This window comes from Macaca fascicularis, chromosome 2 (assembly GCF_037993035.2).
Source record: "Macaca fascicularis isolate 582-1 chromosome 2, T2T-MFA8v1.1".
Taxonomy (NCBI): domain Eukaryota; kingdom Metazoa; phylum Chordata; class Mammalia; order Primates; family Cercopithecidae; genus Macaca; species Macaca fascicularis.
Genome location: NC_088376.1, coordinates 32,935,475 through 32,953,254, shown reverse-complemented (window position 1 = coordinate 32,953,254; position 17,780 = coordinate 32,935,475). Strand labels below are relative to the sequence as shown.

Below are 17,780 nucleotides of genomic sequence, written 5' to 3'. Positions count from 1 at the left end.
AATGTCTGGAAGTTACCCTATATGGTCTAAAGCGGGGAGAAACTCTTAGTTCTGGAGATTGCCCACCCCTTTTCCAGAACGTTCAGGAATAATCTACCCCTTATTTAGCATATGACCAAGAAATAACTATAAGTATACTCAGCTGGGCAGCCCATGCCACTACTGTGCCTATGGAGTAGCCATTCTTTTGTTTCTTTCTCTAATAAATTTGCTTTCACTTTCTGAACTCGCCCCAAATTCTTTCTTGTGCAAGGTCCAAGAACCCTCTCTTGGGGTCTGGATTGGGACCCCTTTCCACTAACACAATGGGTTCATTTTGCTTGCTGCCCAGATACAACCAATCTGTCAAGACAGAGAAACTGCAATGCGGAGAGACTTTCATTCACGGCTGAACGAGAGACTGTAGTTTTATTACTCAAAACAGTCTCTCTGAAAATTCAGACTAGGGTTTTTCAAGGATAGTTTGGTGGGCAGCAGGGCTAGGGAATGGGGAGTGCCCATTGGTTGGGTCAGAGATGAGATCTTATGGAGTTGAAGCTATCCTCTTGGGCTGAAGTGATTCCTGGGTGGGGACCACAGGAACAGCTGACAGGTCTGAGTGGCAGTCATCAGAAATGCAAACACCGGGCCGGGCATGATGGCTTACACCAGTAATCCCAGCACTTTGGGAGGCTGAGGCATGCAGATCACCTGAGGTCAGGAGTTTGAGATTGGCCTGGCCAACATGGTGAAACCCCATCTCTACTAAAAATACAAAAATTAGCCAGGTGTGGTGGTGCACGCCTGTAATCCCAGCTATTAGGGAGTCTGAGGTAGGAGAATCGCTTGAACTGAGGAGGCGGAGGTTGCAGTGAGCAAAGATGATGCCACTGCACTCCAGCCTGGGCGACAGAGTGAGATTCCATCTCAAAAAAAAAAAAAAAAGCAAAAACCTGAAAAGACTCCTTAAAAGGCCAATTAAAAGGTTCTACAATAGTGATGTTACTGTAGGAGTAATTGGGAAATTACGAATCTTGTGGCTAATTTGTTCGTCCTAAAAAAGACACTCTGGTCACCAGGCAAGAAGGGGATTTGTTTCAGGAAAGAGCTGTTATTATCTTCATTTCAAAGTTAAACTATAAACTAAGTTCCTCCCAAAGTTAGTTCAGCCAACACCCAGGAATGAACAAGGGCAGCTTGGAGGTCAGAAGCAAGATATAGTCCGTTAGGTCAGATTTATTTCACTGTTGTAATTTTCTCACTGTTATATTTTGCAAAGGTGGTTCCAGGACTTCAGGAACATGCCACCATGACTGGCTTTTAAAATTTTTTTGTAGGGGTCTCATTATGTATCCCACGCTGGTCTCCCAACTCGTGGTCTCAAGTGATCTGGTCTTCAGCCTCCCAAAGTGCTGGGATTGTAAGTATGAGCCACCGTGCCGGGTCTCCTTTGATTTATAATTATTTCTAATTAGGATTGACCATTTTGCCCATTTTGTTAGCAGTTTCTTTCTTTCAGGAGGTTGTCTCATTTTGCCAGTCCTAATATTTTTCTTATAGATGTAGACATGTTTGGCAACATGCTCCGAGGAGCTACGTGCCATGTTCTCTTCTCCATGGCCATGCCCCAGACCACAGACTATAACGCCTCCATTGTGAAAATGTGGAAATATTATTTCCAAATGACAGTGACAGTATGGCACTCACGTTTTCCACAGCGTTTCTTCCTCTTTTTTCTTCTGCTGGTTTTCTGAGTGTTTGTATTTGTTTTCCTAGTTTATCTTACTCTGGCTGAGTGAACATACGACTGGAGCTGTTTCCCTACCTTCCAGCACAGGTGCATGTTACTGGGAAGGGGTCCCAATCCAGATCCCAAGAGAGGGTTCTTGGATCTAGCATAATAAATAATGCAGAGTCCATCAAGTGAAAGCAAGTTTACTAGGAAAGTAAATGAATAAAGAACGGTTACTCCACAGACAGAGCAGCCGGAAGAGCTGCTGGTTGCCCATTTTTATGGTTATTTCTTGATTATATGCTAAACAAGGGGTGGATTATTCATGCCTCCCCTTTTTAAATCATAAAGGGCAACTTCCTGACATTGCCATGGCATTTGTAAACTGTGATGAGGCTAGTGGGATTGTAGCAGTGAGGATGACCAGAGGTCACTCTCGTCGCCATCTTGGTTTTGCTGGGATTTGGTTGGCTTATTTATTACAACTTGCTTTATAAGCATGGTCTTTATGACCTATATCTTATGCTGACCTCCTATCTCATCCTGTGACTAAGAATGCCTTAACCTCCTGGGAATGTGGCCCAGCAGGTCTCAGCCTCATTCTACTCAGCCCCTATTCAAAATGGAGTTGCTGTGGTTCAAATGCCTCTGATACCCACACTATCCCCTCACCCCTACCCTGCACTCCAGCCACAGTGACCCCAGAGTGCCCTGCACCCAGTTGGTACCCATTGAACACAATTTAATGAAATGCCACACATCTGAGAAGGACAGGAAGGAAAAGTGAAAAACTTCTAATTTATTTTACTTATTTGAGACGGAGTTTTGCTCTTCACCTAGGTTGGAGTACAGTGATGCGATCTCGGCTCACTGCAACCTCCGCCTCCCAGGTTCAAGCAATTCACCTGCCTCAGATTACAGACACGCACCATCATGCTCAGCTATTTTATTTTATTATTTTTTTTTTTTTTTAAGTAGAGACAGGGCTTCACTATGTTGGCCAGGCTGGTCTTGAACTCCTGACTTCAGGTGATCCGCCTGCCTCGCCTCCCAAAGTGCTGGGATTAAAGGCATAAGCCACCTTGCCCTGTCCTTATTTTAAAATGTTTATTTATTTATTTATTTTAAAGACAGGGTTCTGTTATGTTCTCAGGCTGGAATGCAGTGGCTGGTTTATTCCCAGGTGAGATCATAGTACACTATAGTCTTGAACATCTGGCCTCAAGTGATTCTCCTGCCTCAGCCTCCCAAGTAGCTGGGACTACAGGCATGTGCTACTGTGCCCTACTAATTTTTTTTTAAATAAAACATTTGGTTTCAGTAGCAGAACTTACTTAAATTTGTGAGAAATGTCTGCTCCCCAGTAGAGAACATGGCTCTGCAAAACACTCTTGGTTTACTCATTTCACAATTTTCCCTTCCTCGGTTGACAACTGTGAAATAGGGAATCAAATGCTATCAAAGATAGCTATAAATAATATCTGCGTGAGGCAGACAATTATCTGTACTGCAGTCTCTTCTCTGCTTTGGCCTTAATTCCAAACAACATTAAAAAGCAAATCCACAAAACCATTTGGGGATAGGAAAGTACAAAGGGGTATTTACTCATAGGAAAAAAAAATTAGGACCCTTGATTGGTGTCCAGCCCATATTCATGCTCCCCAGCATCCCGGGGACCTTGTAGACACCTTTTGAGCCCATCACACACATTACCTTAAAATGCTTCCCAGATTTAACTGAAAGCAAACACCTTCAGTAGGCAAAGTAGACTGAACATTGGGTAAAAGCACCCTTGCTTTCTAATCTCCAGTGAGGCCAAAACTGATCTTATGAGCTCACGAGTTGATCCAGAAAACACGTTTGTAATAAATATTTTCTATGCTCTTCAATGACAATTAAAAAATGGACACTATATAACTAAGATGGGATTGATCTTATGAGCTTATAAATTGATCTAGAAAACACGTTTGTAATAAATATTTTCCATGCTCTTCAATAACAATAAAAAACGAACGCTAGGTAACTAATTAAGATGGGAGTAGAAGGCCAATAAAAACATCTAGTGTCTAGCACCACCTTGTGGTACAACATTCAAATCCTGAGCCCTTGCAAGGACCCCAAGATTAAACCTTCTTGAAAAAGAGTTGGCTGGTGAGCTGCTCTACCATTTTGATGTAACAATATACTTTCTGGAGAAATATGAAATAATAGAAATAACTAGCACTTGACTGGTACTTTATTGTAAACCAAGCGTTCCCATCTGACTGATCTCACTTAATCCTGGCAGTAGCCCTGCCAGGTACTAGGTACTAAGATCTCAGTCTTAGACATGTGAAGTCTGAAGTTCAAAGAAGTTGGTAGTTTGCACTGGGCAAGTCCTGCACTTGAACCCATTTATTCATATTCCCATTATTCATATTCCAAATCCTGTAGTAAGATTGTATTAGCACTACTGTATGGAGTGTGTGTATATATATATAATCACTATACTACATGTATTAATATATGTGAAAAGTTCAAAAGAAACATATAGTACTATATAGGATATTTTAATATAATATAGTATTTATACTATTTTTTATAGTACTGTTAGCCAGCACTCATTACGTTTCTGGAGCTGTTTTCCGGCTGTGAAGACAAGGCAATATTGGTTGACTCTTTGTAGTCTATATGATTCCACAGAGCTTGCTACTAAACCAACCATGGTCTTGCTTTCCTGGTCCCTAAGCACCCAAACTGTGGGAGAACCTGATCCTCTGTTGTCTTAATTTAGGGTGCACTGATGGAAATGTGGCCAGGGAGAATGAACACAAGGACCTAGAGGCAGTGAGACTGAAGCCATTTTTATGTTTGGCCTTTAAAATGCTTATGAACCAATCTACTGACTCATAGTTAAAATACTGATGGACTGGGTCACCTCATTAATTTAATAAGAAGTACATTTTACAATCAATATATCTTAAAGTTGGCAGCTGCCTGGCCCACTTCCAACCCTGGCCCACCCATGAAAAAATAAATCTTAGTTATATATATACGTATATATATGTAATCTAATATATATATGTATATATATACATACATAGAATTAGATTATGGAATTAGAATTTGGGGCCCTAATGACTCCTGTGGGCAGACACAACTCCAAGTTGTGTTGGGAGAAAACTGCTGGCCCCATTCACAGGTATACGCCCAGCCAACTACTGGCAAAGAGGCCTTCATCAACCTGTTTTGCTTTCTCTGAAGTCATTCTTGTCTCTTGGCCAGTCTGCCCAATAGCTACCCTTCTAAGGGACAATAACCTAGACCTCCTGGTTCCTAGATTCACAACAAACCCTCCACTGAGAATACTATTGATGGAAAACTGACAGAAGGACCAACAGCCTGTTAGTCTTCTAGGGATTCTAAAACCCACCTAGACCATCTCCTTTCAGTCCTCTTCATCTACTTATTTGATAGTCCCTTGGGGGTTATATCTATGTTAAGCTATATTATCAGAAACAATGCTTTGATACTTGTTTTTATTACTGGTAATGCTGTTAAGTTTGCTGTTGTGTCCTATTTATGGGAACTAGAGGGAAAGTTTCCTTAGATCTCCAGATTAGGAGTAGCTGTCTCAGGTTTATTGCATGGAGTCTGAACTTGATCTTGTTTCCTTCTTTACGCTGACCACTAGGAAGCAAAATCTGTTATTTATCCTTAAGTGTAAAAGACCTGTTGTAATGCAGTTTGTGTGGATAAGGTTATTTTCCTGGCCTCAACTTTTTTTTTCTGTTAGCCCAATTTCCCTACTTAAAATCGTGTAATTTTTGTATTTTTGTAAGTTGTCCTCAAACTCTTTTGGGGAGAATTTTTAAAATAGAAGAAAAACTACTCAAACTACTCTCTGGTGTTAGACTTCAGAATAGAGAATACCTTGCAGGGACAGTGACTAGAATGAGACACAGGGGTGGGGTGGGTTCTGGGGTGCCAATCATGCTGGACGTGTCATACATCACTGTGATGTCAGTGAGCTAAATACTTATGATTTGTGCACTTTTCTGTATGCATGTTAAACTTCTATGTTCAAAAAATGAAGACTGAGGGAAATACTTATGTGTCATATATATGTACTTCCTTTAATCCTCTGAACACTTTTAAGTTAGTAGTTATCCCCATCATAAAAATGAAGAATGGGAGGTTCAAACAGGTTAAGGAATGAGGCCAAAATTCCAAATGACTTCTGATAATAAAAGCACAGGCTTATCCTACTACACTACACAGCTCCTTGCTTTTTTTTTTTTTTTTTTTTCCCAGTTGGACACGGGGTCTCGCTCTGCACCCAGGCTGTAGTATGCAGTGGCATGACAATGGCTCACTCGATTGCTGCAGCCTCCAACTCCTGCGCTCATGCAATCCTTCAACCTCAGTCTCCCGAGTAGCTGGGACTACAGGCATATACCACCTCACCCGGCTAATTTTCTTATTTTTGCATAGAGATGGGGTCTTGCTACATCACCCAGGCTCTCACTTTTCTACTTTAAATGGCCTGTCTTTATCCAGCTTAGCCACTAAAATCCAAGAAACATTGGTCAGACCTAGCAGGGACACAACTGAAAGGACTTCCCTGAGGGGGCAGTGGGCAGTGTCTGGGGCTGTAGCTGGCTGTGGGATTCATTTGGTGGAGGGGGCTTTGGGAGAGAGCACTGGACTGAAAGTGGGGAGCCTGAGGCTGCTTCTGGACAGGGCTGGGCTCTCACTGGGAGAAGGCCCATGAGGACCCCTATAGGTCTACCTTCTTTACAAGTTCCATCAGCCCCTCCCAAGAAGTTGAGAACAGATGGCAGAATCACAACACCCAGCAAGCACAGATTGAGCCCTGCTGCCTGCCCCTCTTCTCTTCAGGAGCCAGGAGGATTTATTCTGATTGTACGGAACCACTATGACTATCATCCAACCCCTTCACACTGGGACCCCTCCTCCAGATGTGGTTGGAGTTGAAGGGCCCAGGCCTGCTGCATGTGCAGCCCAGTCACATACTCAAGACAGTGTTCTCACATTCTGCAGAAAGGCGAACAGAAAGGCTTACAGGCTTAACTCTTGGGAGCAGAACAAAATCACCTGGATTTTACTTCATAAAGGAAACGTCATTAAAAGGCAATGATTGGGAAACAGGTCAGCAGACCAATTTAGGGATTTCCCCATATTCCACAACCCTAGCTACGTGATTTTGAACTCATCATTTACCCCTTGCTACTGCTTCCTCATTTCCCAGTAGGGAGTTGGAACGTCCATTCTAAAGCCCCTCTCAACTCTGAAATTCTAACTCTAGACACCAGCCATCTTCTCAGAGAAACAGCACTGGACAAATGGGGCAGAGGGGAGGATAGGTGATGACCATCCCCTCTCTCTCCCAGGGCAAACAGTGTGACAAGGAACTGGCCCAGAGATAAAGGGTCTCAATAATCAGGTAGGGAGCCATGGAGGGTTCTTGAGCACAGACAGAGCAAAAGTGGTATTTGTGGAACACTGGTTTTGAAGAAATACATAAATGAACTAAAGGGGAGACCAATGGGCAAATATGACACTGGAAAAAGAAAACAGAACAATCCTTTAGGCTAGAAATACATATGAGTGTCTTATTTTAGTCTACTTGGCCTCATTTTTACTCCATGGTTGTCTGACATGTTGCCTGGAGGAACACTACAGTCACATGAGTAATGACAAGAATCTCTTTACGTGCTACAGGGTCCTTAGGGCTTTTCTTTGCGGAATTTTACAGTGAACAATATGGCTAAATTATGTTATTCTATAAAACTTTCACTACTTTTCAGGCCTTGAAGTTTTATTTACATGTCTCTCACACACATACACTTTCTATTTTTTAACACAAAAAGTACATAGTAGTCCCCCCTTTTCTGCGGGTGGTATGTTTCAAGACCCCCAGTGGTTGCCTGAAACCAAGATGGTACCAAACCCTAAAAAAAAAGAACAATTTTAACAATATACTGTAATAAAAGTTATGTGAACGTGATCTGTCTTTCCAATTTTTTTTTTTTTTTTTTTGAGACAGACTTTTGCTCTGTCGCCCAGGCTGGAGTGCAGTAGCGTGATCTCAACTTACTGCAACCTCCGCCTTCCAGGCTCAAGCCAACCTCCCACCCCAGCTGGGACTACAGGCACATGCCACCACACCTGGCTAATTTTTGTATTTCTGTAGAGACAGGGTTTCACCATGTTGCCCACACTGGTCTTGAACTCCTGGTCTCAAGGGTTCTGCTGGCCTCGGCCTCCCAAATAAAAATATCTTATTTCTTTTTTTTTTTTTTTTTTTTTTTTTTTTTGAGACGGAGTCTCGCTCTGTCGCCCAGGCTGGAGTGCAGTGGCCGGATCTCAGCTCACTGCAAGCTCCGCCTCCCGGGTTTATTCAAAATATCTTAAGAAAAGTAACTGACTGCAGTTGAAAACAGTTGAAAATATATCTTAAGACATATTTTCAAAATATCTTAAGAAAAGTAACTGACTGTAGTTGAAAACAGGTAATTGAAATTGTGGCAAATGAAACCATGATAAAGAGGTACTACTCTATATGCCAATCAAAAAAAATTAAGGGCCAGGCATGATGGCTCACATCTGTAGTCCTAGCTACTCAGGAGGCTGAGGCAGGAAGATTGCTTAAGCCCAGGGGCGTGGAGGCTACAATCAGCTGTGATCACACCACTGCACTCCGACCTGCGTACCACAAGATCCTGCCTCAAAAAATATATAAAGTAAAAAGAGTGATTTTATTTATTTATGAAACATGGTCTCACTCTTGTCGCCCATGGAGTGCAATGGCATGATCTCGGCTCACTGCAAACCTCCATCTCTTAGGTTCAAGTGATTCTCCTGCCTCAGCCTCCTGAGTAGCTGGGATTACAGGCACCCACCACCATGCCCAGCTAATTTTTTTGTATTTTTAGTAGAGACGGGGTTTCACTATGTTGGTCAGGCTGGTCTCGAAGTCCTGACCTTAGGTGATCCCCCAACCTTGGCCTCCCGAAGTGCTGGGATTACAGGCATGAGCCACCACGCCCAGGCAAAAGAGTGATTTTAAATTATCCTCTTCAAGGGGAGGTATGAATGCCAATCTCATGAAAGGTCAGGACTTATGATCCAGGCCCAGGATCACAGGAGATGGGTTCTTAAGAGGCTTTAGAAATTTGCTCTGAAGGAAAACTCTTGGCACACACAGGCCTTCTTTTTTATTCACCGTCTCTCGAAACACATACTCGTTTACCACTTCTTCATAACCTGTGTCCATAAAGAGCTGAGCCAGGAATTCTGTAAGACAAGCATCGACAATGCTCAAAACTCTTCATAACATTACATTTGCTTTGCAGTCCTTGAGGAGGAGGGATAGGGGCTGAGGCTATGTTAATATTTTTTAAAATGAAAACCTCAATGCTAAAATTTAAAGGTTTTGATTTGGGAACTAATACACTCCTTCTCCTCTTCTACCCAAACAGAAACCTTCAATTAAACAATTTAATCAGAACAAGGTGAAGGACAACTCGGTGTGCGCATCTTGCCTTATTATGAATTCTCAAATACAAAAGCCCAAGTAAAAAGAAACAATTCCAAATTGACTATATTCCTTTTTTAAAAAATTAAATATATATATATATATTTTTGTTTTTTTTGTGTGTGAGAAAGAATATTGCTCTGTCACCTAGGCTAGAGCAGTGGTACGATCTCAGCTCACTGCAACCTCCGCTTCCTGGGCTTAAGAGATTCTCCTGCCTCAGCCTCTTAAGTAGCTGGGACTACAGGCACACACCACCATGCCTGGCTAATTTTTTTGTGTTTTTAGTAGAGACAGGGTTTTGCCATGTTGGCTAGGCTGGTCTCAAACCTCTGACCTCAAATGATCCACCCATTTTGGCCTCCCAAAGTGATGAGATTACAGGCGTGAGTCACTGCATCCAGCCAATTATATTCCTTTGTAAAATTTTTCTTATTGTTTCCCATCTCTGAACAAAAACATAAAAATTGGCGAAATTCCTACAAGGTCTGCATGTGTTCAATTTGTTTACATCAAACATCTTATTCATCCTAACACAAAGGAGGAAAATTTGTGATTGGAGTGGAGAAAAACACCCAATGGTGACCTAGCTCCGGGAAAATCTAACCCAAATAATACATCACTACACATGAAATGAAACAAGTAGAATAAATGGCTAGGCAGCAAAAATAAAGACTCTTACTAAGAGCATTGCTCCAGAGAACATGCTCTGAAGCACTTTGCAGATATCACTGCATCTTCTCAATATTTACAATTGGTTTAAATTTTATGAATTAAGAAATCTTTTAATTTTTAACCTATTTTGACAATTTTGCAGTTTTTTTGTTTTGTTTTGTTTTGTTTTGAGATAGGCTTCTCGCCCTGTCACCCAGGCTGGAGTGCAGTGGTATAATCATAGCTCACTGCAGCCTCTGTCTTCTGGGGCCAAACGATCCTCTTGCCTCAGCCTCCTAAGCAGCTGGGACCACAAGTGCATGCCACCACTCCTGGCTAATATATATTTTTTTAATTTTTAGTAGAGATAAAGTTTCACTGTTGCCCAGGCTGGTCTCGAACTCCTAAGCTCAAGTGATCCTTCCGCCTCAGACTCCCAAATAATTTTGCAGCTTTAATAGTAATCACTCGATTTTAGTTCATTTTGGTATCTAAAAGAATATTTCGTTTCAAGAAGAAAAATGTTTGTTAAAATAGAGGTTAAGGTAATTATCTTCCTATCTAGATGATTAAGTAGACTTTGTTCAAGACACCTAAAAGACTGAAACAGTGTTCCACATTTTCTTATCAAAAATGACTTTTTAAATACATCTATAGGCTAGGCATGGTGGCTCACGCCTGCAGTCCCAGGATTTTGGGAGGCTGAAGTGGGCAGATCACTTGAGACCAGGAGTTTGAGACCAGCCTGGCCAACATGGCAAAACCCCATCTCTACTAAAAATACAAAAATTAGCTGGGCGTAGTGGCACACACTTATAATCCTTGCTACTTGGGAGGCTGAGGCATGAGAATCACTTGAGCCTGGGTGGTGGAGGTTACAATACGCCAAGATCATGCCACTGCACTCCAGCCTGGGCGACAGAGTAAAACTCTGTCTCAAAAATAAATAAATAAATAAACACCTCTTTACAGCAAATTTGCATATTTATTTAAAAACAGATCCAGGCCAGGCATGGTGACTCACACTTGTAATCCCATCACTTTTGGAGGCCGAGACAGACAGATCACTTGAGCTCAGGAGTTTTGAGACCAGCATGGGCAACATGGTAAAAACCCCGACTCTACCAAAAATACAAAACATTAGCCAGCCATGGTGGCATGTGTCTGTGGTCCCAGCTACTCAGGAGGCTTTGGTGGATCACTTGAGTCTGGAAGGTGGAGATTGCAGTGAGCCGAGATCACACCACTGCATTCCAGTCTGGGTGACAGAATGAGACTCTGTCTCAAAAACAACAAAAAAACCAAACCCCAAAACAGATCCAATCATTTCTATAGAAAAAGGTTTCCTGACTTTGTGCCATGGGAAAGTAATCTCAAGGCACTATGTTGTCGAATTTGCTTTATTTTTAAGTGGACAAGGAGAAGTTTCTGACTTGCCTTCCCTCTTATTCCATCACAATTCCTAGTAGGGCATCCACATGGCATGTCAGAAGCTGTCCATTAACCCAAGCTCACTAGGAGAGTCACTGACACCATAGAAGGCTTGTGAGCTCTTCAAGGGCAGAGGCCAGGTCTGTGCCTTCCAGGTGCTGTGTAAGTATTGTACAGTAGAGGGCTTGTTTCAGGGGCTCATGCACATGTCACAAGCCTTCTCCGAGTAGCCTTGCAGTGATAATGCAATCAAATAAACAGAAACAAAGAATAAAACATTTAAAGACTGGATTCCATTCATCTTACCATCAGTAAAAAAATATGATCTGGTCCCATCTTGTCTAACATAAAAGTTTTCTCCAAGTTTGCTGCCGGCTTTAAACCTAAGCATGGCATGATCATACAGCCCGTAGTCACGAAACAAGACACTTTTGCCTGGTTTTAATACCTATGAAACAAAAGCAGGCTGAATATGACTTTGGAGAACTCCATCAAAATAAAACCTGATTAAATTAGGACTTAAAATAAATTTGTGATAATTATTAAGGGGACAGACTGAAATGCCCATAATATGAAACCAAAATGGCCTACTAGTTAAACACATAGTAAGACTGGGCAGGGCTCCATAACACTAAGACTCTTTTTTTTTTTTTTTTTTGAGATAGAATCTTGCTCTGTCGCCCAGGCTGGAGTGCAGTGGCATAACCTCAGCTCACTGCAACCTCTGCCTCCCATGTTCAAGTGATTCTCGTGTCTCAGTCTCCCGAGTAGCTGGGATTACAGGCACCCGCCACCATGCTCTGCTAATTTTTGTATTTTAGTAGAGATGAGATTTCACCATGTTGGCCAGGCTGGTCTCGAACTCCTGACCTCAAGTGATCTGCCCACCTCAGGCTCCCAAAGTGTTGGGATTACAGGCGTGAGCGACCTCGCCCGGCCCTGAAGACACTTCTTAAGTACCTCCAAGAGCACCCTGGAATGTCCAATGTCACAGGATTAAAATGTTAGAGACCAATCTGGGCAATATAGTGAGACCCCATCTCTATAAAAAATTAAAAATTAGCTGAATGTGGTGGTACATTCTGTAGTCCCAATTACTTTAGAGGCTGAGGTGGGAGAACTGCTTGAGCCCAGGAGGTTGAGGCTGCAGTGAGCCACATCCATGCCACTGCACTCCAGCCTGAGTGACACAGCAAGACTCTGTCTCAAAAATAAATAAATAAAGTGTTAGAGACAATAAATGAAAGTGTTATCCTCATCGAAGCACTTTCTTGCAACATTTTATTCACCATTTCCTAGTATTCAAACTGTATTCAACTGCCTCTTAAAAAAAAAACAACAGAATGTTGTTTTGGCTTTTTACTGATTCAGGTTGGTTTTCCTTATTCTGAGTCTCAGCTCTCACTTCACTGTGCCACAATGTACATAGCTCAATCACAGTACCAATAACTGATCTATGCCTAGCATTTGACAGCTCAACCATACATTTTCTCATTGTATCATCACCCAATTGTGGGACAAAGAAATGTGATTATTATTCTTACTTGAGATAAGGAAACCAATACTCAAAAGGGTTAAGTGATCTGCCAATGATCATACATTAGCCTTTATTTAGAGACAAGGTCTCGCTATGTTGGCCAGGCTGGTTTCGAACTCCTGACTTCAAGTGATTCACCTGCCTTGGCCTCCCAAAGTGCTGGGATTACAGGCATGAGCCACTGCACCTGGCCCAACTGTGTACTCTCGACCACTGAACCATAACTCCTCTCACCTTATGGCAGGACTCCATGGATCCCAGGTAACTGCAAAATCATCTTTGTCTCAGGGCTGGCAAAGCTCTGAAGAGCAGCCATGGCACTGCACAAATCAGAATTTAGGGTGGATGTTTTATGCCAGAGAACCCCTTTCTATACACTGACTACACAGCCTACCTAGTGAGAATGGAGAGACTATGTGAATCTAGACAGTACATGAGCCTCATTAGGGAAGGTAAGTAAAAGAATCTGTACTGTCCAACCCTCAAGTACAGGCCCCAAATTACTAACCTTGTAAATGTTTTCTAAGACAAGGTGCATCTTCTCAGGATGAACAGCTGAGAGCACAAATATCAACATAACAACATCCACAGACCCTGGTGGTACGTGATCCAGAAGATCATCTTTGGTCAGATCACACTGGAATACCTTGCATCTTTCTGTGTCATATAAAGGATTTTGCTAGAGTGGAAAAAACACAAATGAATTTTAATGCGACCACTATGCTGATATATTTGGAAAAATACAACATCAAAAGGCGATCCTATTTCCTATACATAGAAATGATCACTTTGTTACCAGATAAAACTGATTAATAAATCACTGACATATAACGCATGTAATAGTCACTACTGCTACAAGGGGCAAGACTTTAATAAATCATTTTTAGCTGAGGAGAGAATAAGAGTATTACGTATTCAAAACTGAGCATTTTAGTAGCACGTTATTTCCAGAGGGATGATGATTCAAAACTGGCCTCTGCTTGTTTCTTTCTTTTTGTTTTTTTAAAGGGACAGGGACTCACTCTGTCCGCTGGGCTAGAGTGCAGTAGCATGATCATGGCTCACTGCAGCCTTCACCTCTTGAGCCCAAGTCATCCTCCCACTTCAGCCTCCTGAGTAGCTGGAACTACAGGTGTGCACCCCTGCATCTGGCTAAATTTTTATTTTTATTTTTGTGAAGATGGGGTCTTGCTATGTTGTCCAGGCTAGTCTTGAACTCCTGGCCTCAAGTGATCCTCCCACTTCAGACTTCCAAAGTGCTGGGATTACAGGCGCAAGCCACCATGTTCTGCTGGCCTCTGGCTTCCTTAATCCTCCTTTGAATAATCTATTACAAGCCTAAACCCTCTGAGAAGCCCTTCTAATTCCCCTTGTTGAGATGCTCCCACAGTTCTTCTGGGGTATAATTTCTCTTTATGCAGCAAGCTAAATAAACTTAACCTTTTTTCGACTACAAATGTGTTCCTGGTACATTTTGGTTGGTAGGCTTCAACACATGTTTAAGAGTATTATGAAGAAAAATATTAAACTTTTCTTTCATGTAAATGAGGACCTGAATAAATAGATATACAAAGTTACTGGAAGGGAAAATTAAATGCAAAATTAAAAAGATATCAATTCTATTCATAATTCCATTTGTAAATCCAATGCAATCTCAACTGATTCCCAATAGATTTCTAGAAACTTGACAGGGTGAATCTAATTAATCAGAAAGTAAAAATCTTTAAGAACAGCCAAGTCAATTTTTAAAATGATGAACAATGAAGTAGGTATGGTGACTCATGCCTGTAATCCCAGCAACTTGGGAGGCTGAAGTCAAAGGATCGCTTGAGTTCAAAGCTGCAGTGAGCTATGATTCGTGCCACTGCACGCCAGCCTGGGCAACAGAGCAAGATCTCATCTTTAAAAACTAGGCCAGGTGCAGTGGCTCACGCTTGTAATCCTAGCACTTTTCGAGGCCAAGGTGGGTGGATCATGACGTTAGGAGTTTGAGACAAGCCTGGCCAATATGGTGAAACTCCGTCTCTACTAAAAAAATTAGCCGGGTGTAGTGACCCATGCCTGTAGTCCCAGCTACTCGGGAGGCTGAGGCAGAAGAATTGCTTGAACCTGGGAGGCGGAGGTTGCAGCGAGCCCAGATCATGCCACTGCACTCCAGCCTGGGTGACAGAGTGAGACTCTGTCTCAAAATAAATAAATAAATAAATAAATAAATAAATAAATAAATAAAATGGAATGAAGAATAATAAAGAAGATTCACTACTGGACATCAAAATATATTACAAAACGTAGTAATAACACGGTTTGAGAATGGAGACAAACATATCACCGAGACCAAATAGAGTCCCAAAACAGACCTGTGTACACTGTATATATAAACAGGAATTTTGTATGTTATATGATAAGAGATAGACAAAGGTGACAATTAGATAAAAAGGTAGACAATAAAGATGACAATTATGAATGAGGAAAAATTAATTTCTCATTCAATTTACTGTGTTCAGAAGAACTGGCTACCTATTTGAACTAAAGGACAAACGACTACCCTTGAGACACAGGCACACAGTACCAGTTCAAATTTGGAGAAGCAGAACATTAGAGAACAACCCCTCTCCCACACGCCACCACCAAGTCTCCAAGAATAACAGTCCACTGCAGCTGGGGCTCCGAGCCGTAACAGGCCGTTTCTTTGGGAAACAGTACAAAGGGAAGACCCAAATCCAAGAGAGGACACAAAAACAAGTTGCTAGAGGAGTCTGAAGTCTCTGGTGCCCACAGCAACAACAAATCTCACAGACAGCAACAGACTTCAAACAACAGCCCAATTCCTGACTAGACTGTTACAAATCCCTATCCTTCAGTATCTACTGGCCCTTATGTCTAGCTTTAACCAAAAAGTAGAAAACATCCCAGAAGGCAAGAAAAAACATAGTGTGAAGAGAATAAGCCATCACCCGAGCCAGACTCAAATATGACAGATGTTGGATCCAAAAGCTTGGGCATTTAAAATAATTATGATTAAAACGTTAAAGATTCTAATGGAAAAGACAGACAACATGCAAATCAGACACATAATTTCAGGGATGGAAATTATAAAAAGACTCAAAGAGAAATGCTAAAAACCAAAAACATGGTAACAGAAATGAACACTTTCAATAGGTTCCTCAACAAAACATGTACTACCTAGGAATGAGTCAGTGAACTTGATGACAGGATAATAGAAATCACACAAACTGAAAATGCAAAAAGGAAAAAAGTGGGGGAAAAAACCCTAAAACAACAGCATATAAGGGCTGTGGGGCAATAGAAAATGTTACACACCTAACTGGAATCCCAGAGGGAGAAGAGAGAACAAGAGCTAAAGAAAGAATTCAAAGAAATAATGATCCTAATTTTTCCAGATTAAAAAACATAACCAAAATTATAAAATAACTATATAACCAAAAATTATTAAGAGCAATATATAGGTGATTACGTCTAAATCCTAGGAATAGCTGGGCGCAGTGGCTCATACCTGCAATCCCAGCACTTTGGGAGGCTGAGGCAGGAGGATTGCTTGAGCCCAGGAGTTTGAAAGCAGCCTGGGCTAACGAGACCTCATCTCTAAGAAAAATAAAGTAAATCCTAGGAGTAAAGGACTCCTAAACAAGGCATAAAATAGAACTTCAAAAGGAAAATATTAGTATTTTGCCATGATAATTTAAGTTCTGTGTAGCCTGGGCAACATAGCAGACCCTCATCTCTACAGAAATTTTTAAAAAATTAGCCAGGCATGGTGGTGCAAGCCTCTGGTCCCAGCTCAGGGGGCTGAGGAACGCCTGAGTCCGCAAGGTCGAGGTTGCAGTGAGCTGCGTTTGTACCACTATACTCCATCCTAGGTGACAGAGTGAGACCTTGTCTAAAAAAAAAAAAAAATCCTTGTGTAAAAAAAAAAGAGATACTGTAAAGTGATGCTGAATACACTGGAAGAACTGTTTGCAACACATATACCAAAATATCTAGAATGTATCCTGAAAATAAGAAAGAAAATGACAAACCAATAGAAAAGTAGGCAGAGGTTATGAATAGACAGCTCCTACTATAAGCTCCATGTGGGTGGGAATTTTTGTCTGTCTGTTCACTGTTTAACTCCAGTGCTTAGAACAGTGATTGGCACACATTAAGCTCTCAGTAAACAAATGTGGACTAAAGGAACTCACAGCTAACTAATGCTATCAACCTTCCACAAGGCCTTCAACCTCTCTGGTGATAAGAAAAAAATAAATTAAAATATGGAGACATTATTTTTTGCCCAAAAGATTGGTAAATATAAAAAAGACGGATATCAAGTGTTGAGGCAATAAAAAAAAAAAAGGTACCTTTATATTATTGGTGAAATTATAAATTAGTACTATCTTTTTGGAAGGAAACTTGGCATTGTCTATTAAAATATAAATGTACATGCTCATCTTCCAAGGAATTCTACTTCTTCCATTACTCTTCATAGAGACGAATGCATACACACATTTTGGGAACATATGTATGATGCTGATCATATTAACCCTATTGTAAGAGCAAAAAATTAGAAACAATCCAAATAAATATCAATAGGGTAACTGTTCCTTTTGTTTGTTTTTGTTTTTCTGTGATGGAGTCTCGCTCTGTCGCCCAGCTGGAGTGCAGTGGCGCCATCTCGGCTCACTGCAAGCTCTGCCTCCCAGGTTCATGCCATTCTCCTGCCTCAGTTCTCCTGAGTAGCTGGGACTACAGGCGCCCACCACCACGTCCGGCTATTTTTTGTATTTTTAGTAGAGACGGGGTTTCACTGTTTTAACCAGGATGGTCTCGATCTCCTGACCTCGTGATCTGCCCACCTTGGCCTCTCAAAGTGCTGGGATTACAGGCATGAGCCACTACACCCGGTAGGG

At 41.5% G+C, this 17,780-nt stretch overlaps 1 protein-coding gene across 39 annotated transcripts in view; it reads right to left on the bottom strand.

The window, feature by feature from the left end:
• Positions 1-17,780, bottom strand: part of METTL6 (methyltransferase 6, tRNA N3-cytidine) — a 46,495-nt gene that overhangs the window by 19,536 nt on the left and 9,179 nt on the right. For 16 of the 39 annotated variants that reach the window (XR_012430671.1, XR_012430668.1, XR_012430666.1 and 13 more), the window contains 2 exons: positions 13,382-13,552; positions 11,643-11,784 (listed from right to left, as the gene is read on the bottom strand). Coding sequence is in view for 28 of the 39 variants with exons in the window: in XM_074031000.1 (XP_073887101.1) it covers positions 11,643-11,784; positions 13,382-13,552 (313 nt within the window). In the remaining 11 variants the exon portion in view is untranslated. Of the gene's footprint in view, positions 1-7,727; positions 9,011-10,870; positions 11,164-11,642; positions 11,785-13,107; positions 13,194-13,381; positions 13,553-17,231; positions 17,416-17,780 lie in introns of those variants that run through there. The other 23 variants (XM_074031008.1, XM_074031007.1, XM_065539392.2 and 20 more) reach the window with 9 other exon arrangements.